General features: G+C 36.4%; 1 protein-coding gene across 4 annotated transcripts in view; it reads right to left on the reverse strand.

The window, feature by feature from the left end:
• Nucleotides 1-25,513, reverse strand: part of LOC109096312 (protein sidekick-2-like) — a 266,779-nt gene that overhangs the window by 16,993 nt on the left and 224,273 nt on the right. For 2 of the 4 annotated variants that reach the window (XM_042768024.1, XM_042768022.1), the window contains exons 14-40: nucleotides 24,988-25,124; nucleotides 23,948-24,095; nucleotides 22,350-22,490; nucleotides 21,492-21,673; nucleotides 20,402-20,517; nucleotides 17,755-17,950; nucleotides 17,466-17,564; nucleotides 16,705-16,896; nucleotides 15,516-15,637; nucleotides 15,317-15,426; nucleotides 14,367-14,517; nucleotides 14,035-14,272; nucleotides 12,797-12,912; nucleotides 12,157-12,346; nucleotides 11,971-12,069; nucleotides 10,993-11,187; nucleotides 9,084-9,285; nucleotides 8,778-8,881; nucleotides 7,272-7,342; nucleotides 6,552-6,687; nucleotides 5,701-5,757; nucleotides 5,102-5,203; nucleotides 4,897-5,012; nucleotides 4,284-4,470; nucleotides 2,469-2,606; nucleotides 536-697; nucleotides 328-453 (exon numbers count right to left, since the gene is read on the reverse strand). In XM_042768024.1, coding sequence (XP_042623958.1) covers nucleotides 328-453; nucleotides 536-697; nucleotides 2,469-2,606; nucleotides 4,284-4,470; nucleotides 4,897-5,012; nucleotides 5,102-5,203; nucleotides 5,701-5,757; nucleotides 6,552-6,687; nucleotides 7,272-7,342; nucleotides 8,778-8,881; nucleotides 9,084-9,285; nucleotides 10,993-11,187; nucleotides 11,971-12,069; nucleotides 12,157-12,346; nucleotides 12,797-12,912; nucleotides 14,035-14,272; nucleotides 14,367-14,517; nucleotides 15,317-15,426; nucleotides 15,516-15,637; nucleotides 16,705-16,896; nucleotides 17,466-17,564; nucleotides 17,755-17,950; nucleotides 20,402-20,517; nucleotides 21,492-21,673; nucleotides 22,350-22,490; nucleotides 23,948-24,095; nucleotides 24,988-25,124 — 3,833 coding nt within the window. Of the gene's footprint in view, nucleotides 1-327; nucleotides 454-535; nucleotides 746-2,468; nucleotides 2,607-4,283; nucleotides 4,471-4,896; nucleotides 5,013-5,101; nucleotides 5,204-5,700; nucleotides 5,758-6,551; nucleotides 6,688-7,271; nucleotides 7,343-8,777; nucleotides 8,882-9,083; nucleotides 9,286-10,992; nucleotides 11,188-11,970; nucleotides 12,070-12,156; nucleotides 12,347-12,796; nucleotides 12,913-14,034; nucleotides 14,273-14,366; nucleotides 14,518-15,316; nucleotides 15,427-15,515; nucleotides 15,638-16,704; nucleotides 16,897-17,465; nucleotides 17,565-17,754; nucleotides 17,951-20,401; nucleotides 20,518-21,491; nucleotides 21,674-22,349; nucleotides 22,491-23,947; nucleotides 24,096-24,987; nucleotides 25,125-25,513 lie in introns of all 4 variants that reach the window. The other 2 variants (XM_042768023.1, XM_042768021.1) reach the window with 1 other exon arrangement.

Below are 25,513 nucleotides of genomic sequence, written 5' to 3' on the forward strand. Positions count from 1 at the left end.
ACTACAATGTACTGAATTCAGTTTAGCCTATTTCAGTTCAATATCTATTTGGGTTTTATTTTTGTCACTGTTCAAGTGGAGCAGCATTCACTGTGAACTGAGCTGCTCTGAGATACTGAAAACACTGGATCATGAGCTGCTCGTGTGTAAATGAACAAAGTGGAAAATTTTAGGTGCACAGAACGTGACAATTTTTATTCTATTTTTGTCATTTTGACACTTCTTAGACAAACATTAAAGAAATGACAGGACATTTGAAGACAAGAGGAAAGTAATTGGTGCACACACTATTGGCAAAGTGCAAATTTGTATCATAAATAACCTCACCTGAGGGCCTGGCCTCTATAACATAGCGGGTGATAGGTGCTCGCCCAGGATCCCCATTGGTCCAGTGGATGGTGAGGGCGGAGCCATATCGGGAGATAAAGGGTTCACCGGGAGGTCCTGGGGCTCCTGATCACAAAGAAGCAATGGGGTTGCTGAAATTGCTTGGCTGAAATTGTACGGAGGGACAGAAAAAAGCATGCAGACAGACCTTCTCCAGGTCCTGTGGTGATGTTGGCCTCCACCTCTGGACCGTAGGTGAAGGTTTTGGCACGAATGCGGAAGTTGTATGTGACACCATCCGCCAGGTCTTTGATTTTCAGCCACAGAGGGGCGTTCCCCTTTACGTCCACTGTCACGATCTTACTGACGCCTGGGGGGGAGGGGGAGTGAAGACAGTCGACACAGGCCACTGAGGACTCTAGACAAACACACTACTTTTAGTTCAGGCAACACACACTCTCACACGTGGGTTTAGATCTCATTTCAACAATTTTGTTGGCCCCTGAACAACGATTGCAAGGTCCAAAATGAACACTCATCCAGTTAAATGCCAGCAAAATGGCTTTGGCTAGTTAAAAATTTGGCTGGTAATTTTGTTAGGCTTTTTATTTTTATAATTTTATAATTTAGGTAATTTTAGAATTTCTGTAGCATTTAAGTTGACTTGAAAGAAGGATAAATTGATGCACATTGTAAATTTTTAAAGACTCCTGAAGTTTTCTCCAGAAATATGTCGAGACCAAGCCACTAAATCAAAATTAAGCTAACATAATAAATAAATATTAGATGGAAAAGTTCAACTTAAAGGGATACTCGACCCCAAAATGAAAATTTTGTCATTACTCACTTACCCCAATGTCGTTCCAAACCCGTAAAAGCTTCGTTCATCTTCGGAACACAATTTAAGATATTTTGGATGAAAACTGGGAGGCCTGTTTCTGTTCCATAGACTTCCAAGTAAATAACAGTGTCAAGGTCCATAAAAGGTATGAAAGTCGTCGTCAGAATACTCCATCTGCCATCAGACATGCAATCTGGGTTATATGAAGTGACGGGAACACTTTGTAAGCGAAAAAAAAAAAAAAAAAAACTCTTCTGTATCATCTGCACCCAAAAGGATGCGCTGTTTCTATGTATTTAGCTTTGATTTGAAAGAAAACAGCGCATCCTTGTGGCGCGGATGATACAGAAGAGCATACACAGCATACCGTCACATCAAAAAACACAGAGGAGACTGTTGACAAAGGAATTGTTGAATAAAGTCATTATTTTTGTTTTCGTCGCATACAAAAAAGTGTTCCCGTCGCTTCATATAACCCAGATTGCACGTCTGATGGCAGATGGAGTATTCTGACGATGACTTTCATATCTTTTATTGACCTTGACACTGTTATTTACTTGGCTGTCTATGGGACAGTCACAGGCCTCCCGGTTTTCATCCAAAATATCTTAAATTGTGTTCTGAAGATGAACGAAGCTTTTACGGGTTTGGAACGACATGGGGGTAAGTGATTAATGACACACTTTTCATTTTGGGATGGAGTATCCCTTTAAAAATTTAATAATTAACTAAATTAACTTTATTAAACAAAAGCTAATACAAATGACAAAAGCACATAACAAAATCACTAAATCAAACTAAATTAAAATAAAAACTGAAAAATTATGGATTAATAGGCAGCTAAAATATTTATGGATAGTATATTTTCAATTAACCCACCATTGGCAAGTGTGGCAAATGTTAATTGTGGACCCTGATTGACTATAATATTCACAATTTGATGTTTGCACAATTCTGGAAGGAAAGTGTCTTCCCGGGTTCAACACCCCTACACACACGCACACATGCACACACACACACACACACACACACACACACACACACACACACACACACACACACACAACACACACACACACACACACACACACACACACAACACACACACACACACAGACAGAGCACACACAGACAGAGCACACACACACTCTATTCTGTGACTACTAACTGGCTATATCCGTTAAACTCATGATTATCTGGTAATTCTAGTAAGGTGTTAGAAAAAGGAACTTTGAAGCTAAAGGTGTTGTGTTATACATGAACTCGGAAATCTATAGTCAAAAAAAGGAAAGGCACTGACCATCAACAGGCATGCAGGGCTCGTAGATAAGTCTGTAACCCTCAAGGATGCCGTTAGGGAAGACAGGCTCGCCCCACGACACGTTGACAGAGGTGGTGGTTAGCTCACTGAAATGGATGAAACTGGGAGCACTGGGAGCTGAAAGAGAAAGCATCTGCTAATCAGGATAGACCACCACCGACAGTCTCAATGGCTTAAACGTGTCTGCCTGTCTCCCTTTCCTGGAATTGAGACGTTCAACCATTTTTGGTAAAAACTACAAAAAAAAAAAAAAACTAAAAAAAAAAAAAAAAACTACAAAAAAAAAATAAATAAATAAAAAAGCTACAACAAAATCAGTCATTATGTGCCTGTTTCTATCTCTGGGGGAAAAAGAAAAAAAGCAGACATGATACAGAGACAAATCTTTTTAGACGAAGGAGAGGAAGACAGACACAGCTTGTGAGAAGATTGTCAGACTCTTGTGGATTTATTGTGTTGCCTTCGCTATGTATTTCTGCTCCACAGCTTGAGACAAAACAATTTAATGTCAGTCAAAATGTTTTCTGGAAGAGCAATTAAGATATCGACAAAAACTGTCAAGCTATTATATGTAGCTGAAACCACAAACAAAAACAATACTCTTATGTCAACTGTACTTCAAGCACACATAATAAGTTTTAACTGCAAACTAAACCAAACAATACATATATATTTTTGTAGCATATTTTAATGTTTTTAATTTAACCATCTAACAAATCTTCAAATCCAGTCAGTAAGTTAGGTTGTAATTCATAAAAACTAATTTGCTAAATTATTTCAAACCGATGACTTTTGAATTTTTCCACTGACTCTTTACAAGAACCAGTTTCCAAGAATCACTCGCTTGTGAATCAATCTATACTATACTAGTGATGAATTCTGTCAAATTTGTCACATCATCTTTTCTTCATAAGAAAAATAAAGAATAAACCTAGTGTATGTTTCCAGCATTCAATTTTGATGCTTCAGAACATCTATTATACAAACTACTTTGTTCCTCGTCTTCCCCTTCTTGAATTTGATAAGCAAAGAAAGTGAAAACCAAAAGCCCACACATAGCAAAATATCCTGGAAAGCTATTTCATCCATCAACTAATTTTGACACTGAAGCTCAACACGGCCAACTTTATAATATCAGAAGACAAAAACGGTCACTTCTTTGGCAATCAAATGAAAAGCATATTTCACTCAAGACTCCAGGGAAACATCTCCTCCTGAAAGAGAGAACAGTGTAGAGACTGTGTCCCACAGACGCTCTGAGCCATAAGCCAACTCACAGGCATGCCAAATGAAAACCACAAGGCTGAATAAGGCAGAAATTACTACGCTTCATCAGACCAAACTCAGTACACACAAACAAACGCAGATAGCAGATTTACTGATTAGAAGCAAAGGATAAATTGTTGAGTTTTGGATATTTTTTGGCCTGCAGTGGTTCACATTCCAAAAGTTCTTGGACACATAAATAATGAAATCATTTGAAAGAGTTTCCATCATTACAAACTTCTGATTGACTGCCCATGTGTTTACAGTGAAATAAGTTGCAGTCTTATGCCTGTGTTAGTTTAGACAGCTATTAAAAGTAAAATGACTCTATTCAGCTTTAAAATCTGAAAAAAAATAAATAAAAATAAATAAATAAATCTATCTAGTGCAGTTAGAGTGGTCTTCTAATACTTGGCAGATCATATGCTTAGCAAATGACCTGGAACAAGCGTTTTTGTTCACTTTTGTGATATGCATGAAGGTCCTGGACAAGACAGGTAAGAACAGAACTGTCTAAAGTTTCCTCACCAGCTTGCTGGGTTCTTCCTCTCGTCGGTAGGCTGCGAGGCCCATCGCCAGCTGCATTGAAAGCAGCAACACTGATCATATAGGTAGTGTAGCCCGTTAGATTCTTGAGCTTCACCCCTCCCTCTGGCAGAAAGAGAGTCCGCAGTTTCTCAGTCTCGTTTTTCCGCTGATATTCCCAAAAGAAAATCTGCCAGAAGAAAACAAAAAGTCACACTCATATTATTGTTTTGCATGTCTGTTTTATGCTTTTCTTTAGCTGCATGCACTTTAATTTGCCAGGGGTTGATTTAAAAGATAATAATAATAATATTTTTTTCCTTTCTTATTTAAAAGGTCACATTATAAAGGTCTTGGAAACATTTTCCAAGACTCATCATTTATTTTTGCAACCTTTTTAAAATGACCTTCACTTATAGATTTTATCGAGTTACAGAGCAAATTACTGACACTGATTTCTCCACATAAACTGCACAAGAATGTAGTTTTAATGTAATAGTAAACAGTCTAAATAATTCAGAAAAACCCATGAGTCATGGACGGTTAACAGATAACCATCATACAGAAAATGTACATGGGAGTCACACTAAAAGCATTTTCCACATCAGAGTCTGACCTTATAACCCTGAATATCTCCATTCTGAGTCTCCAGCGGAGGCGGGTCCCACGTCACATCAAACTGTGTGGCAGTAGCTGATTGGATGACCACATTTTGAGGCGGGGCAGTGGGGACTGTGAGGGAACATCGATCTGAGATTAAGTTTTGCTCCTTTTTGTTTGTAAACTAAGAAAAACTACATAAAGGTAATAAAGGTTTTTACCTGCTTCTCCAACAAAGACTTCCTGTGGTGAGCTAGTTGGTCCCTCACCAACAGCATTATAGACACTCATTCTGATTTCATAGCGCTTGTGTTTCGTAAGATCTACAGAAGAGCAAAAATCACAAAGGGCAGTTTTTTCTTCCATACATGGTTGGCACTTTACAACAAGTTTTATCTAAAAAAAAAACTAAAAACTAAACTAAAACAGACAAACAACACGATTCACTTTATATTAAATGTTCCACTATCTCAACCATCTTTGTTTCATTAACTTTGACTCAGGCTTTCCCTGAAAACTGCGTCAGCTCCCATCCTGAAAGATGAGTCAGTCTGCTTATCTAAACTCAGTTTACACACTGCTCTTCCAGCAGAGATCATCGGCAGAGAGAAAACAGATGCAGCTCTTAAATTCATTATCTAGACGTGAGGTGAGAACAGGGCCGCTGACAGCAGCTAGACCAAACATCTAGACTGCATGTTCAAAACTCTTAAATAAGACTTGACATGTACTGGATTAGATACAATCATATATCAGCTTTATGGACTGGGAAAGAGAAATAGAAAAAAAAAATAGCAAGAAGAAACAGGAAGTGGCTTACTGTCCAGCTCATACTGAGTGATGGAGGGATCGCTGAGGTTCCGGATGCTGTATGGAGCTGCAGAAGAAGAAGAGCAGGAAGAGGAGAACATTAGCAAAGAAGATATGATCAGAAAAATAATGAGAGTGAGAACCTAGCTTCAGTATATATTTAAAAATAGTTAATACTGAATATAAAATTATGCTTGGTTTTATAAAATTATACTTTTGAACAAACATTCAATTTTTATATGAACATTTCATTCCTAATTTTGATTAATATCAATATTAATTAACAGATTAATTGAGCATTTATTTAATTGTCCTTACTTTATAATTCCTTTTTCAAATGTATTTATTGTTTTGGGCTGTGAAACAATTAAATTATTATTTAATATAAAAATAATGAGAGTTATAAATTAACTTAATTTAAAATAGTTCATACTGAGCATAAAATGAAGGCCATTAATTAAGATATTTATTTTTGTATGAATATTGTATTCTTAAATTTGATTATTATTAACATATATATATATATATATATATATATATATATATATATATATATATATATATATCTATATATATATATCTATATATATATATATATATATATATATTAATAGTTTATTACATTTTTTAAACATATGTATGATTTGGGCTATGAATCAATTTAAACATTAGCTATTATAAAAGACAAATAATAATGAATATTAAAGATAAATGACTTTGTTAGGTGCGAATAAAAACAAAAAAAAAACAAAGAGATGTGCCATATTGGCCAAATATGTACACTTTATTTTTGGGTCATGTCTCGCTTATGGCAAACATCGCGAGACATGCCACTTGTGATACTGTATGTCTTATGCTTACATGTAAGTTCTGCCCAGCTGGTTGAAGGGCTGCTGATGGCATGAGCGCTGAAACTTCGGAGCCGATCGTAAAGCAACTCCCGATATCGGATTCGGAAGCCCAGTGGGATCCCGTTAATCTTCTCCTCAGCAGGAGGCTAAGGATGACAGGACATGCTGAGTGAATGTCACCACACATAATCAGCTGCTGTCATTAAAGGTGAAGTGTGGAATATCTGTGCCACTGGTGTAAGCAAACAGCACTTCTGCTCCTTTTGCTATTGGTCAGGATAAAGACAGTCCCGCCCCCTTTAAGCTTTTGCCATATGATATGTGTCTAGCATCGAGTCATGTTGAGTACATGTAATTGGAGGTTGTGTAAACATGTACATTGCTAATAGCCGGAGGGAAGACATCTTTATAAACTGGATAAACGCAAATAAACCAAGCTTTTGCTAATTCTAAGCTCAAGTTTAATGAACAAATCAGGAAAATCCTTGCAGTAAAGCATGAATGAACTGGTTCTGGGGGAGGAACCAGTTCACTAACCTTTTTTCCCACCTGAATGGATAAAGACATGAACCAGAAGCCTGCGGCTTTTACATCCAGCCCTCTTTGAAAGGGTAATTCAGGAGTGACTTTGAGAATATGTGTTCAAGATACATACTGTGCCCTCCTTCTCTGTTATTACAAAAATGGAAAAGCATGTAAGTGCTATAAGTGAAACGTCCTGCTCACTTACCTGCCAGCATATCAGCACAGAGGTTGTGGTGTGTGGCGTGACAGTCAGGATTGTGGGAGATTCGTCAGGAGCTGGAGAAAGCAAGCCATACAATTAAATAGAGAGGGAGGGACAGAAAGATACTTGCATACCTGGCTTCTCTTTGAATATTTTGCTGCATTAGCTACAATGTCTCATGCTACATAAACACTGCATTGCTAAACATGCAGCCTGATTTGTTGTGTTGGGTTTTTATTCACGGCCCGTCTCACTTCACTAAAATGACCTCACAACAACCAGAGATACTGTATTATCTCACTTATTCTACTGCCTCCAGCAATGACATCATCGCTGGAACACAATAGCATCACCTGGGTTCACAATAAGAGCTTGGCTGCTATCATGACAGTGAAGTCAAGCTCTCGTAATACAGGCTGAATAGCATCTGTGTGCTATATAATGGTCAATTCATGAAACACACATCACATAACAGAATGATTTGGCTGTATATATTCAGAGAAAAGAAAAAGGTGGGACCATGTAGAGAAGAATATGGCTGCAACACTGTCTATATAGGACTAAGAATTTTTGAAAAAAGTATCTTATGCTCACCAAGGCTGCATTAATTTGATCAAAAAGACAGTAAAAACAGTAATACTGTGAAATATTATTACAATTCAACATTTGTATTCATATATTTCAAAATGTAATTTATTCCTGCATTGGCAAAGCTGAATTTTTAGCATTATCACTCTAGTCTTCAATGTCACATGACCCTTCAGAAATCATTTTAATATGCTGACTTGGTGCTAAAAACATTTCTTATTATACTTGTTAAAAACAGCTGTTCTGTTTCTTTTTTTAGGATTATTTTTATGCAATTTAATGCATACCAAATAAAAGTATTAATTTCTATCAAAAAACAAAAAACAAACAAAAACAAAAAAACTTACTGATATATAGCACACACAAATATTGGGTAAAATAGTCCACTGAAATTATATTGAACTATTTATATCTATCGTTTGGAAAATATATATATATATATATATATCTATATATATATATATATATATATATATATTATATATATATATATATATATATATATATATATATAATATATTACCCCACAAACAAGACTCCTTAGCCTCAAATCGAATAAAGCACTAACTTATTACAGCTCTTTTCCGGTGTACCAGAAGAACCAAATGATGCTGCTAAATGTTTTTTTGTAAGCAGTAATTAATCTGTTTTTAAAATAATTGAATTGTGTCTTTTTAATTTTATTTGCCAACCTGTTTACAGAACATATGAGATGTTGACTTCAATCTTGGCCATAACAACACTGCTGGAAAAGGCAGTTTAAAGCAGCCTACTGTTAACTGGTTCTGCCAATCTGCATGGGTTAGTCTGGTTTGCAGATTTTAAAGGGGTTTGGGGCCCTTGACCATTTGCCTGACCTACTAAAGACTAGTTTGGACAGTCTTGAACACAAAGTAAGAGGAAAGGGTTAAATGTACTAACCGTCCTGTAGTGTTGTAATGGCTTCACTCTCTTCGCTGTAGTCACTGTCTCCAATATCATTAGTGGCCTTCACTCTGAACTGATAGGAGGTGAAGGGCTTCAGTCTGAAAGAAAATAAAAAATAAATCACACGCACAAGTCAAAACACAGGCTGCTGTTGAGGATATGCTTTGCGTAAAGCCAGTATAAAGTTACAGGTATCATCACTTGTTGATGGAAAATCTGTGCTGTGAAGTACTGTGAATTTATGCATCAAGGACTTTCAAGGCAAATCACACAAAACTTCCCAGCAGATGTCATTTGTACCTGTCAACAATATAGGAGCTGGACTCGTGGCTAACAGATGCAGAATGAACCGTCCAGCTCTTCTCGGGCAGCTCTCTGACCTGAACCGTGTAATACCGGACCGGAGATAAACCGTCGCTGCCGGGTTCCCATGACAACAGCACACTGCGTGCCTGCACGTTTTCCTGAGGGACTGTGGGACGGCTGGTGGGCTGGGGCCGAGCTGGAGGTCAAAGATCAAGCATAAGCACACTTAAAAACTTAAACAAAGCCAAATATTTAAACGTTTTTGACTCAAACCATTATGACTTTTCTTATTTAATACAGCATATTGAAATGTATCTGTTTAAATATATTGCTTTTAACTTCAACTGAGATCTTTTGCGTGTGTGTTCTGAAAGCAGAATTAAATGACATACATTTCAATGATATAATCTGATACATAAAAATAAAAAAATAAAAAAATTCACTGCACACTTATAATCCTGCAGAACACTGTTAACATTTAAAAAAATACAGTACTTGTCAAAAGTTTGGAAACATTACTATTTTTAATGTTTTTGAAAGAAGTTTCTTCTGCTCATCAAGCCTGCATTTATTTGATCAAAAATACAGAAAAAAAAAATGTAATATTGTGATATATTATTACAATTTAAAATAATTGTTTTTAAATTATTATACTTTAAATTATCATTTATTTCTGTGATGCAAAGCTGAATTTTTAGGATCATTATCACATGATCCTTTAGAAATCATTCTAATATGATGATTCATTATCAAAGTTGGAAACAGTTCTGCTGCTTAATATTTTTTTCAGAACATGTGATATTTTTTTAAGATACTTTGATGAATAAAAAGTAAAAAAAAAAAAAAAAAAAAAGACGCTATGTTCTTAAAATATAAATATTTTGTAATAACAATATACACTACTGGTCAGTAATTTGGGGTCAGTAATTTTTTTTCTTTCTTTTTTTAATAAAATCAATACTTTTATTCAGCAAGGATTTGTTAAATTGATAAAAAGTGATGGTAAAGAAAATATATTATTAGAATATATATTATTAGAATTTTTTTTTTTTTTTTTTTTAATAAATGCAGTTCTTTTTAACCTTTTATTCATCAAATATATTAGACAGCAGAACTGTTTCCAACACTCATAATAAATCAGAATATTAGAATGATATTCTAAATGATCATGTGATAGACTGGATGTTACATGTGACACTGAAGGCTGGAGTAATGATGCTGAAAATACAGCTTTGCATCACAGGAATAATTTTTTTTTTGAAGTATATTCAAATAGAAAACTATTATTTTAAGTTGTAATAATATTTCACAATATTACTGTTTTTTCTGTATTTTTGATCAAATAAATGCAGGCTTGATGAGCAGAAGAGACTTCTTTCAAAAACATTAAAAATAGTAATGTTTCCAAACTTTTGACCTGTACTGTACATTTGATTGTGCAGAATTTATGAAACTCATATTACATTATATAAAAATGCTTTACAACTCAAAACCTCTGATATCTACCCCGGATCAGTGCACTGGATAAATAATCCAAAGTCTGATTATAATACTCTGTAAGAGGAATGTGCCTTTGCTTGAGTGGAAGTCAGTGCAGCAAAACTTTCTCCAGATGTTTCAAACCACACCAAAGCGGTTCTGGCTAGAAGCTTTTTATTTGTTTTGGACTTGACCTCAGTGGACCACAGACGTCTCCGTTCAGAGACATGAACACACAAACATGCACTTTAATCTAATTACATGAACCTGTGACAATAAGATCATATGAATAGGGAAGGCACATGGATGCCTATTACTGTTTAATTTGAACTGTTTATAATTTCTTCTTGATTAATGTCACACACGGTGAAGTGATGCTCAGTTTGAGCTTGTCTTGTTGAAGTTTGACAATAACATGCATTACCTCTCTTTTCGGTGGTGACCACCAAAGCCTCCGCTGCCTCTCCCCAACCCTTGCGTGTCTGTGCTCTGATACGGAACACATACACAGATTCCGGCCTCAGTCCAGTGACGGTATACTGCCGTGCGCTGGAGTTCAAGACATCAAACGTGGCTGTGTTGCTATTGGTGGAGTTCAGGCGGTATGTGATCTGATAGGCTGGAGAGGGAAACGATGACATCACAGAGATCAAGACAGGACAAACTGTGCTTTCCCTTGCGTGCAGTTGAGGAAATGTGATGTATTTGTCTTGTTGCTTGATTAGAGGAAACGCAAGCTAATGAACAAAGGCAAAACAAATGTGACTTTGTTTACAATGGGGCCACTTAGGAGTGGAAGCAATTACACTATTTTTTTTTTTTTTTTTTTGTGTGTGTCAGTAAGATGTTCTTTTTTTTAAGAAATTAATACTTTCATTCAGCAATAAAGCATTAAATTGATTAAAAGTGACAGTACAAAATATTTATATTTCAAATAAATGCTGTTCGTATTACAGTTTCTACAAAAATATTAAGCAGCACAACAGTATGCAAAATTGATAATGATAAGAAATGTTTCTTGAACACTTATCAGCACATTAGAATGATTTCTGAAAGATCTTGGATGGAACAATGAAGACTGTTTTTTTTTTAGTGTACTTTTTTCAAATAAATGCAGCATTGGTAAGCATAAAAGACAATGAAAAATCAACTTTGAAAGGTAGTGTAAGTATTAATAAAAATAAGATCAAATTCTTTTAATGTGATATTTGTTAATTTTTTTGTGTATACTGTATTTGCACATGTAGGATATGTTAACAGTCACTATTGAAATTATTCAGGAATGTTTAACCTCATGATGGTAAAAAGACATAATTCAGAAGACAAGCATTTGAGTATAATAACCAGGAAAAAGTACTGCATGCACACTCAAATGCACAAACAAGCAAACAAACTCCTGTACCCAGTATGATGCCGTTGGGCTGGGAAGGTGGCTGCCAGATGAGTCTGACCGAGGTGGTCCGGACTTCAGGAAAAAGAATGACGACAGGCGGCCCGGGCACTGAAAAAAGAACATCATGAACTTTTAAAGACCCATCTGATTATTTAATAAGGCAACTGTTTATTTGTTGTGTACTGTCATGCTCACCATCATCAAGGGTTCGCTCCAGGATTGAAGGAGAGCTGGGTCGGCCGTCTCCGATGCGGGTGAAGGCGACCACCTGGATCTCGTACAGAACATACTTGCCTAGTCCGGTTAGCTGAACACTGTGACTGGCGTTTCCTTCCACTGTCCAGAACTGAAGAGGAGAGTCTGAATCCTTCTCCTTATACACCACCTGAAAGTGAAAAAGAGACAGTATCAACCTTATTTTGAGTCACAGAAATAAGCTATTTTCTTTGAATGTGCAAGACTTCCGATTCATTAGTTAAATAACTAAAAGAATAACAAGGTTCAGTAAATGGTAAAACTACTTGTGCAACAAACCAGTCTGATGATTAGGATGATAAGTTCAATAAATATGACAACAAAATATCAGTTTGCAATATAAAGCAGCATCACAAACTGTTATAGTACAATAAAAGAAGGATAGATCAAAGCGAAAGTGGATGGGGACTAGAGACAGCCGTGGTCACCTTTCACTTTCATTGCATGGAAAAAGCAGTTTTGTGCTGCAAGTAATTTGCAGTCAAGTATTCAAATGTATTAATTTAATTAGTCATTTTTGCAGCTTAGTTTTAACAATTCGTGTGTTTTTTTCTTTTTTCACTTGAAAGTGCTCACAGACCTTATAGCCCAAGATGAGTCCATTCCGGTCGGGTTCGGGAACTTCAAACCAGCGGACCAGAATGCTGCTGGAGGTAGTGGCAAATGCAGAAACATTTGTGGGGCCACAAGAGGGGACTGCATTAAAACAAGGGAAGACAGAAGGGTTCATACAGATGAACGTGTTGGTTAAAGGCATATATGGCTAAATGAGCCTTTCTGAATACTTCTATGCATTCCAAGTCCTTAATGGGGTTGAAATATGTGCCTTACTTATATGTGTGTGTGTGTGTGTGTGTGTGTGTGTGTGTGTGTGTGTGTGTGTGTGTGTGTGTGTGTCAGAAGTGGGGGGATAGGGGGGATTAGGTATGTGCTGATAGCCAGACACAAAGGCAGTGAGGCCTGAAAGACACCAGACTTTGACCATTATTGGGGGAGTAACACAAAAAAAATCACTCTCCGACACAAATCCCTTGACACAGAGTGCATGATTGCAGGAATATGATCTGCTAAACAAACAACAGGGGAGTCGTGTACAGACCCATGTGTTACCAATTTCCTTAACACCCACTTATAATCCCAAACCCGTTTCCTTGAATACTGGTAACCATGGAGAAGAAGCTGGGCAGAAGGAGAAAAACACGAGATCCAGAGGAAGTCGGGTTTGCTTGTGCAGTATGTGCAGATATGTGCCCATTTAAGCCTGTTTAAACAGGAAATCCTGTGCCCACATACTATATATGATAAATGATTTAAGACATGAATTATTCTCAACGTGATCAATGCAAAGTCTTTCCGTTCCACATTATAAAACTGAAAAAGTCCCGGTTCCAAAATCTGACGTTTGAAGCTATAAAATAGCTAATATATCAGTGTTAGTTTAGTATTATTTATGTGTTTTTACAGTATTTATTAATATATTGAATTTTATTTTAATATTTTTAGTTTTCATTTAAATTTTTAGTTTTAGTAATTTATGTGCTTTTGTAATTTTTATTAGTTTTTTTTTGTTTAGATAGAAAAAAAATATTTTATTTCAGTTCTAGTTTGAGTACTGTACATCAGCTTACATTTACTGAAGTTATATATATTTTTTATATCTAATACTTTTTAATTACTTTACTGTGACTTGTGAAAGTTTTTTATTGCAATTCATTACTTACATTATGATACCAAACATGCCTATTGTTTAATCCTACTACTACTAATTTATTATGTTTATAATTTGTTTATAATAATGTCAGTATAAAAACGACTTACCGGACTCTCTGGTTCTTCCCCGTACAGGTTGACTCCAGGGTCCTGCTCCAATGCCGTTGATGGCCTGAACTCTGACCTCATACTCCGTCCACTCCTCCAGGTCCTCGATGGTGAACTCTCTCTCCAAGCGGTCTGCGATGATGTGCAGCAGGGCTTTGGACTGAGCTCCAGTCCTGCTGTACTGCACACGGTAACCCACCGAATCTGGGTTCCCGTTGTACTCCCATTCAGGAAGAGGCTGATCAACAGGCGAAAAAGACAGAGATTGAGTTTGTGTCACAGTCTCAATGCCACACACTGTTTGTGTCTATTGCTTTGATTTTAGAACATACCACCCATCTGAGCCAGAGGCTGGTTTCGCTGGCTGTCCGCAGGGTGACATTTGCAGGGGCCATATCAGGAGGAGCCTGCAAGGTCTGGATCTTTCTGGAAGGCTGGCTGGGAGGACTGGTGCCCACTATGTTCACCTGACGCATACGGAACCTGCAAATTCCATTATACACTTATCCCAATGGCCTGCTTTACATTACATAAACAGTGTTGTTATTATTAACTAAAACTAATTTAAAACTATTAAAAATAGTTTTAAGTAACGGAAATAAAGCTGAAATAATATAAAATAATATAATATATATATATATATATATATATATATATATATATATATATATATATATATATATATATATATATATATATATGTATTTATTCATTAGTGAAATAAATATGTACTAAAATCACTAGAACACTGAAATAAAAATGAAATTAAATCAAGATAGAAACACTAAAAAAAAGTTCATAAAAATAATAAAATAGTATATATGTTAGTGTGTGTGTGTGTAATCTAAGTTTTGTTTCATTTTCATTTTTTCATCTAATATTTAATTTTTTTTCAACATTATTTCAATTCATGAAGATGGGTTTTAATAGTTTTAGTTTTAAATAAGCTACAGAAATTTTGCCTTGTCAACTAACTGCAGTAAATAAGTTCATAATACTAAATTTTAAGTTGTAAAATCACTAAAACTTTATAGAAAATCTGTACAGAAATAAAATGAAAAAACACACGACAAATTTACTAAATATACTGTATATATAAAAAATACTAAAATAGCATAAGTCGTCAAGTGAGACCAATCACTGCTCAAATGTGTCTCCTCTGACCACGTATGATTTAATTTTAAGGAGACCTGTCAGACAGGAACTAACTCTTCTTTCACACCCTCTTGAGGCCTTATTTAATAATACATTAATGTTAGTAATAAATAAATGCATGTGTCACCTATAAAAGGTGTAGGGGTTGAGGCCGGAGACCTCCAGAGAGCGAGCATCAGGCTCGTTGGCCAGCTGATGGACCATCACCCAATCCTCATTCTCTCCAGTGACACCCACCTGAGAGAGATCCATGAAAAAGAGAGATTCATACAAAAATCAAATCGAGAATGTTAAAACTCTACCCCCATGAACAAAGAGTTACTCACCTGGGCCTCCACTTGCCAACGAGAAATTGAGGTCTTGCCGTCGTATCCAGGCTTGAACTGTAAGGTTACTGATCGAGGGCCAATGTTTGAGATGGCCAAGTTTGTGGGAGGCCCGGGAAGCTCTGCATCGGGAGAGAGAAAAGTGTGTTTAGTTCTTTTTTTTTTAGTTCTGAATATAATTTTGCAATAAATCCTGAGTAGAAGAGATGATTTCAGGATTCAAACATTAAAGAAATGTTGAATTGTGGAAATGTTTAGCTGTGTTATGGCGCCCCCTTTTGTTAAGATGAGGCTTCGTATACAGAAATAAATTAATGATAAATGACCGTTCTCACCTGTGAAAGTTTCTTATTTCTTCAGGAATTTAAATTCTGGCCAGTGGCTGCACAATGTTGTGGCATATTTTTGATTTTTACTGTGAGATCTGACACATTGACCGTTCCAAGATGTCCTGAGCTGTCGAATGTGGCTGCTACCTACATATCTTACACCGCAACCATAGCAAGCGACTCTAAATACAGTATACTTAAAAAACCAACAGTTTTCCCACAGTTCAATGTCTGTGTGAAAGGAAGAAATGAACGAGAACTGTGGTACAAATCATTCCACAATCACAGCTGTTACCCAGCTTATTATCAGAAGATGAAATATGCCTCCAATAAAACACTGTGGGAATGTCATGAAAGCAGCAGTGTCTGCATAACTTTGGGTGATAAGGATAACATGGTGCGACACTATGACCGTTCAGGATTCATACATCTTTAGACATCTACGTTTACTTTTGAATGTGTGCAGCTTGTACATGGTTTGAGTCTGAAAGCTATAGACAGTCTAATGAAGCAATAAAGCAGAAACGATCTCTGTCGTGGGAGTCGTAATCGTGAACTTGGCGCAGCCAGGGCCTCCTCCTGTCAGTTATTCTGCGGCTCTGGGCTGCATGTGTTGGTGCTGCATCGGTGCAATAACGAGAGCTCGGATGTTTAACTTTATAACCCTCTGTAGTCCTTTTAATGGAGCTCTAAAACCAGTGGTGGTCTTAAGCTGGTTCAGGGGAACTCATGGAAAGAGTATGTGTGTTTTCTCTTCTCCTGTTAAGACTTTTCAGACCATGTTTAGCCTTTTCCCTGTCTGGTTTTAATGTACAATTTGCCATAACTGTTTTGACTGGTTTGTGCTTGCATTATTATACCTGGTGGTACACCTGAAGAGATGGTTGAAGATGACAGCTGACCCTGACCCTTGGAGGTCATTCCGGCCACCTCTATGGTGTAAGTGGTGAGAGCAGTCAGTCCAGTGACTCTGTATTCCAGAGTAACATTAGGCAGGTAGTGTGTAACCCGCGTATTAGTACGGTTATACTCCTCCCATGATATACGATACCCTAGGAAACAAATATTATATTATATTATATTATATTATATTATATTATATTATATTATATTATATTATATTATATATTTAATATAAATTATATGAAATTAAATATAAATACACAAAATATTGTATGTTAACTCCAGAGAAAGTAAATTAAACTACGTGTCAGTTAATCTAATTGAAGATTAATAATTATATTAAAACTGAAATTAATTTAAAATAATAAATAAATAAACCAATAATTAAAAAAAAATAAAATAAAATGTAATATATATATATATTAATTGAATACATATACAATATAAGTAAAAACAACAACAACTACAACAACAACAAAAAACTAATAAATAAATAAATAAACTCTATACATTAAATATTATATGTAAGGCTAATACTGTACATGATGTTTAGGTCCTCTAATTATATAAAAAATACATGCATTGTAAGTCTAGTGCACTGTAAGTCACTTTGGACCATCTAGCAAACAAGATATAAATCCTATCTCATACACTATGATTGATTTTGCAGAAGGCATCAGAGAAACTTCCGTAGCAGAAATATTTACTAATAACTGACCAGTCAGAACGCCGTTCTTCTCATTGGGATCTCTCCAGCTGACTTTGAGAGAAGTGTCCAAAATCTCAGTGAAGCTCAGGTGACCCACAGCACCAGGGGCTGAAAATACAAGACAGAGATCAGTCTGTGAGCCCTTCACAGGTACAGTATACCTGGAGATGTGAGTGTGATTTCCATTAAAACCAGGGTCAGAGGTTATTCTGCTTCCACCGGTTCTTGAAATTGAAAGCACTGAACATCAACAATATCCATGTAAAGTGTGAATGTGCTTTGTAGGAACAGCACTCACTGTCTTCATGTGTGCGCAGTCGTCGTGGAGGACTGCGAGGACCGTCTCCTGGTGTGGTGAAGCAGAGCACAGAGGTGAAATACTCTGAAAACTTCTTTAAGCCGGTGATGTGGCCCACATGCACGCTGTCCTGGAAGTTCGGCCGGACGGTCACTATTGTCATCTCGTCTTCCTTTCCTGGCTCCCATGCTAACAGCTAAAAACAGCAAGGGATAAATAAACAATCCAGTTTCTTTCTTTCTTTCTTTCTTTCTTTCTTTCTTTCTTTCTTTCTTTCTTTCTTTCTATTCATCATCAAAACGGAGGAGACGAATAATAATGGTTTAGTCAGTTTTTGTTGTTGTTGATTCTGATTAAGTTGAAGTAAAATAATAGTTAAATGAATGAATAAAATAAATAAATTAGTCTAAATATTGCATCCTACATAATGGAGAAGAGCAATATAATGGTTCATGTCTGGTTCACAATAGTGAAGTAAAATAATAATACAGTATATACACTGAACAAAATTATTAATGCAACACTTTTGTTTTTGCCCCCATTTTTCATGAGTTGAACTCAAAGATCTAAGACTTTTTCTGTGTACAAAAAAGGCCTGTTTCTCTCAAATAATGTTCACAAATATGTCTAAATCTGTGTTTGTGAGCACTTCTCCTTTGCCGAGATAATCCATCCACCTCACAGGTGTGGCATATCAAGATGCTGATTAGACAGCATGATTATTGCACAGGTGTGCCTTAGGCTGGCCACAATAAAAGGCCACTCTAAAATGTGCAGTTTTCAGTCAGGGGGGATCCGAAAACCAGTATCTGCTGTGACCACCATTTGCCTCACGCAGTGCAACACATCTCCTTCACATAGAGTTGATCAGGTTGTTGATTGTGGCCTGTGGAATGTTGGTCCAGTCCTCTTTAATGGCTGTGTGAAGTTGTTGGATATTGGCAGGAACTGGAACACGCTGTCGTATACGGCGATCCAGAGCAACCCAAACATGCTCAGTGGGTAACGTGTCCGGTAAGTATGCTGGCCATGCAAGAACTGGGATGTTTTCAGCTTCCAGGAATTGTGTACAGATCCTTGCAACATGGGGCCATGCATTATCATGCTGCAACATGAGGTGATGGTCGTGGATGCCATCAATAAAATGCACCTGTGTTCGTTGTCCATAACATACACCTGGCCATACCATAACCCCACCATGGGCCACTTGATCCACAACGCTGACATCAGCAAACCGCTCACCCACACAATGCCATACACGCTGTCTGTCATCTGCCCTGTACAGTGAAAACCAGGAATCATCCATGAAGAGAACACCTCTCCAAAGTGCCAGACGCCATCGAATGTGAGCATTTGCCCACTCAAGTTGGTTATGATGACGAACTGCAGTCAGGTCGAGATGAGGATGACGAGCATGCAGATGAGCTTCCCTGAGACGGTTTCTGACAGTTTGTACAGAAATTCTTTGTTTATGCGAACCTATTGTTGCAGCAGCTGTCTAGGTGGCTGGTCTCAGACGATCTTGGAGGTGAAGATGTTGGATGTGGAGGTCCTGAGCTGGTGTGGTTACATGTGGTCTGCAGTTGTGAGGCCGGTTGGATGTACTGCCAGATTCTCTGAAACGCCTTTGGAGACGGCTTATGGTAGAGAAATGAACATTCAATTCACGGGCAACAGATCTGGTGGACATTCCTGCAGTCAGCATGCCAATTGCACGCTCCCTCAAAACTTGCGACATCTGTGGCCAGCCTAAGGCACACCTGTGCAATAATCATGCTGTCTAATCAGCATCTTGATATGCCACACCTGTGAGGTGGATAGATTATCTCGGTAAAGGAGAAGTGCTCACAAACACAGATTTAGACAGATTTGTGAACAATATTTGTCAGAAACTGTATACATAGAAAAAGTTTAAGATCTTTGAGTTCAGCTCATGAAAAATGGGGGCAAAAACAAGTGTTGCATTTATAATTTTGTTCAGTGTATATACTGTATATATATATATATATATATATATATATATATACAGCCCTGTGCATTGACACACGTTTTACCTAATTTGCATAATGATGTTCAAATAACACCATCAGAGCGCGTGATTCCTTGTAAAGTAAATTCCCCACTGAGAATGGCTGAACAGTCACAGATTTCCTCTGTTTTCCCAATACTATTGTGGGTTATTTGGCATTTCAGAGTTTATAGACACTTGAAACTCTCCTCTGAGGGCACTAAAGAGGGAATGAGAGTTATAAGATTGTTCTCGAACGAGTCCACTGAGAGAAGAAACAGCATGCCGACAAATATTCCCTCCAGTCCCAGCTGTTGTTGTCTGGGACAGAGTCTAAACCTGGCTAATAAGCTATTAAGACTAATGCGTCCGGCTGACTGTCTCCATTTTGTAATTGTTCTAAACAATTTTTTCCACAGACAGTCTGGCTATAAAGAACCAGAATGACAGGAGGATCAATTCCGGATCTCTCAACAAAAACAATGGAATGAGAGCAGGGAGGCTGAAAAAGATCTTTAGCTACCCTTGCACAAAATCTCATCAACAAACTCAAAAAACAAAAAAACAAAAGCTGCGTTTAATGCATTTTCAGCAGCTCAGTTCTGAGTGCAGATTTATTCTCATTCCTTCAGCATTTACCTTGTAGCCCTGGTTGATGCCGTTGATGAACTGCGGGTTCGGGGCTGTCCAGGTGAAGCGTATTGTGGTGGAGTTGACGGGCTCTGCTTTCACATTGCCTGGAGCGATGGTGGGAACTGGTTGACAGGTAAAATGGAAAAAAGAAGACAGAGACGGAAAGGAATGAGACAGAGACTTCTTTTTTTGGTAACACATTTTGGCTGTTAAACCCCAGAAAATTTATGGAAAAGATTCATCAGTTCTGACTTCACAAATTATAGATGGTGCACAGCAGCATCTTCACAACTAAGCAGTGGCATTTTAAAGGAATACTTATTCAAATATGCCTAATATTGTTCTAAACCCCTACACTGTCATTTTTCCATGGAAAACAAAAGGGGATATTTTTTATTTATTTATTTATTTATTTTTTTATATTTTTGTTAAGAATCTTTACATTGCTCTTTTCCATACAACAACAGTTCACAGCCACCTTAACCTAAGTTTGATTTTCAGTAAATAACTATTTAAACTTTGGTCTGCTAAATAAAGCTATTGTATAAGTTCACAACACTTTGAATTTAGGGCACACGTTGTATGGAGTAGCTCCTTTCAATTAAACCATCATTTAATTGAAAGGAGCTATGTGAAGACTGCGAAAATGATCCTTCCATAATCAAAATAAATAAATAAAATAAAATAAAAAATAAATAAAAAACATACATGTTTGAAATAATGCAATTTATAATTATTTTGTACTGTATATATAATTATTTTGATTAACTATTCCTTAAAAAGCATTAAAAATCAGCAAAATAATTATTGAGTCCATCAAATAAATAAATCAGCAAACTGATATGCAAATGAACGATCAAACAAACTAACTAACTAAACAGATCAAAGGTTTGGGGTAAGTATTTATTTTTTTGTGCGTTTTTTAAAGAAGTCTCATGCTCAGCAAGGTTGCATTTATTTGATTAAATAAAGTTAAAACAGTAATATTGTGATATTATTGTAATAATTATTACGTTACTATTACGTAATTAATAGTAACGTAATATACTTATTGCGTTATTAATCCAAAACATCTGAATGGGATTTAAACCCTCACCTCCCTGGAGTGTCCACTCTGTAACCTTATGGGAGTAAACACCCAGTCCAGCTCCATTATATGCCGCCACCTCAATTTCATAATTCGTCCAGATGATGAGATCCTCCAGCAGCAGGTTGGTGACATCAGGGTTCGAGATATTTTTATACTGGATATCCACAGGCAGACCGGTCAGACGATACCTGTGATTAGCAGATGGTCAAATTGTTACTGTCAAGGACAGATGCAGAGATTTTCTGATCTTAACGTACAGAGAGCTTTGACAGAGCACAGAATTGATCCAAGAGAACCCTCTCTGAAGGGCTCAGATGAGCATCTCTAAAAATGCACCCTGTCATCTACTCTTCATAATCAGATCTGTCTGTTGGTTTTTGTACAGCAGCACCATCTATAAGCAACAGAGGGCGACAAAGAACCACTCTAGAAATGTCATGGCATTCTGTGTGTTTTCCCTGAGCCGAGCTGATGCCCATATGGGGCGACCAAGGTCAGGCACCATTACTTATGTTTGCAATACCAAAAACGCCCTTCAGCTTTCCTCAATGATAACCAGGAAAAATATATAAATAAATGAACAAAAAGTCCATTTCACTATGATCACTGACTGCAAGGAAAAAGCTGTGAAGTGCTCAAATCCTGGAGCAGCCTTGAAATAATACAATCCAATCAGATTCACCCACGAACCTGCTGTGGGGAAAGAGAATTTCGATCAGCTAGAAAAGAGTGATATTGGCATGACCTTGAAAAAATAATAATAATAAAAAAAACATACTACAAAAGACAGAGAGTGAAATAAGAATCAAAAAGAGAAGTGTTTAGGATACTACAAGACCCCAGACATGAGTAGACAGGTCTCACCGGATGATGTATCCTCTCAGGATGCCGTTTTGGTGGCTTTCTGGTGGTGGCTGCCATTGAATCATGATGGACTGGTTGGTGCGGCCACTGGCAATGACATTCTGAGGCGGAGCGCTGGGCGGCTCCTCTGGAAGAGACACCCTGTTGGAGAAAAGATAAACACAAGCCGTGGTTAACCAATATGGAGCTTTTGATGCCCGAAATAAAGCCAATATATAACACTATTTAGTTTAAAGATGGTAAATAACATTCTGCACAGAAATGTATATGTACTTTACAAAATATTAACTAAATTATTATTATTATTATTATTAAAATATAATTAAGGTAAAACAAACAAAACTTCTCGATTCTGTAATCTTGTTACAGTATTTTTTTCTCAAATAAAGAAACAGTTATAAACCCAACAGTATAATCGTTATATACTGGTAAATACATTTTCTCAGAGACCAGTTAATGATATACATTTTATACCATTTACATTCTTTGTTTAATATTTATGTTTTATAAATAACTAATGAATGAAGATGAGGTTTTGATGGCATTCTCAATGCTGTCAAAATAAAAGTCCAACTTCTGACACTTATCGGCCAAACAGAAAAAACATACAGGTTAATGCCGAAAATTAGGCAAAAGGTGAACACAAGATAATAAATAACATTATAAAAATGATAAATTCTATAAACGGTTCACTTGTTAATAACTTAATTACATTCATTTAAACAATTATATGTTTTCCCTCTATATTTCTATTTCTGTATATAGTGCATTATTTATTTTACAGTTTTTCCTATATAAGTGTTATTTCATCTTTACTGTGTAATTCCTGTATAATGTCCGTACTTTCTTCTGCACTGGAAGCTCTTGTTGCCAAGTCAAATTCCTTGTGTGTGTAAACATACTTGGCAATAAAGCTCCTTCTGATTCTGATTCTGATAAAGAATGTCTTCTAATGTAAATTCAGATGTAACCAAAGTCCCTTTTAAGGAAAGACGGTTCACTCCATGACCATCTTGGGCAGCAAAAACGCAATTTTAAATCAGCATTATGGTTCATAATGTCCAGTCCATTGGCTTTTTTACTTGGAAGGCAGGACTTCTTTCATTCCAGCCAGTTTCTTCTATTCATTATACTGCAAAAGGTCTGTCTCTGCTACAGACATTCTAAAATATAATATAGTCATAATATGATCTCTCTTTCTTTCATATAGGGTGGTATCATCCTGTATATTCTGAGTTGGGATTATCTTGGCTAGAAAAGGTTTATCTCAAACCTCAGGAGAGCTAGAGGGGTTTGTGTCTGTTCTGATGGGGCATTTGCTGAATGTCTAATTTAAGTGTCGAAAAGCTTTCTTTACACGCCGAGGGCTTTGATTACACTGATCCTTGGAAGATTCACTGACACACATAAACACATCCCAGAAAAATACAGCCGTATACACACACAGCGTTCAGACAGATAAATCCTCCTATAGACACTGTCCCACGAGAGCGCAGGCAATTTTCACATGCTGTGACAGAGTGATAGAGTTATCTTTATGGTCAGACAGGGCACAGCTGTAATACTCGGCAGGCTTTAGGACTCTGTGATCAGCTCACCGGTCAGTCTCCTTGCTGAACTGGCCCTTGCCAACGTCGTTGACGGCACAGAGACGGAACTGGTATGAGCGCGCTGGGATCAGCCCGTTGACCGTTACAGCAGCCGACTCCGGCTCGATGCTGGCCAACAGGACTGTCCAAGGAGCGTCTGTAGAGCAGAATATGAAGAACACTTAATGAGCTAGGTGAAGAACTAAACCAACACCAAAAAAGAGCTTTTGCATAAGACAATCTTCTTAAGGTCCTTGAAGAACCTTCTTGAGCCACTGAAGAACCTTTCAAGTGCATTGGTTCCAAGTACTAGTGCTTCAAAAAACCCAGAAGGTGAAAAAAAGAACCATCGATATGGAGATATGAAAAATCTATAAAACAGCATAAATTACTTTTTCATGGTTATTTGTTTGCTTGTTGTTTTGTTTTTTATATAATTATTTGTGATATTGTTATTTGCTAAACCCTATAATAAATAATAATATTAAACAGTACAATAAATATTATGGTAATTGTTTGTTATTCTTATCATTATAAACAAACATATTTATTCATATTACATTATTATTATTATTATTAATGGTAATATTATTATTATATATTAATTGTTGTTCATTACATTGTATTGACATTTAATAATAATAATACTATTGTCATTATTATCACTATAAATTGCTTTAATTACTTTATTTATATGGTTTTAATAACAATAATAATAATCACATGTATTATTCTTATTATTTAATTGATGATGTTGTTATTATTATAACAAATGATTTTGTTTGTATTATTAATAATTATAATTATTATTAATATTATTATTATTAGTAGTAGTAATACTGATACTGATACTATTATAGTTATTATTATTAACATATAAATGTCAATAATAATAATAATAATAATAATAATAATAATAATAATACTTGCTCTATTTAATGTTATTACAATTTTCAGAACATCATCAGTGAAATTCATAACAAAGTAAATACATCAATGTCACACAACTTGCCCGAGATTAATGATCCACATATGAGGTCTTTACTCACTGTTTTCAGACACTTCCAGAATGTAACGGATGAGAGGGCTGTTCCCATCAAAAGGTTTGGCCCATGTCAGGTTTATGGCTCTCTTCTCTGTGGTGCTTAACACTGCGCTGGGGTTCTCAGGGGCATGAGGCAACTGCCTGTGGGTACCATGTTATTTAAAAAGGGAAAATGTGAGATAGTCTTGACTTTTCAAGGCCATTTAATGTGCACTCCATGAGGTATTATATCTCATGTCTGAATAAAAAAAGAACATGAATGGGTCAGTCTACAAAACAGAGGTCAGTGAGGATTACCGTTTAGAACCATCCATGTTAAAAAGCTATATAACTGACTAGTTCTAACAACATTATTGAAAGTAATAAGCTGCAACCTCTCATCAGCAACCATAAATGCAACACATACATTTAATAAATATAGAATACTACTTTGTCTTTATCCTTTCTCTATATAAGACATGAAGAAAAGAAGAGTTTTAAGAGAATGGGAAAGTTTGAATGGAAATAAATGAGTGGGTATAAAATGACTA

Source organism: Cyprinus carpio, chromosome A12 (genome assembly GCF_018340385.1).
Source record: "Cyprinus carpio isolate SPL01 chromosome A12, ASM1834038v1, whole genome shotgun sequence".
In the NCBI taxonomy this organism is placed as follows: Eukaryota; Metazoa; Chordata; class Actinopteri; order Cypriniformes; family Cyprinidae; genus Cyprinus; species Cyprinus carpio.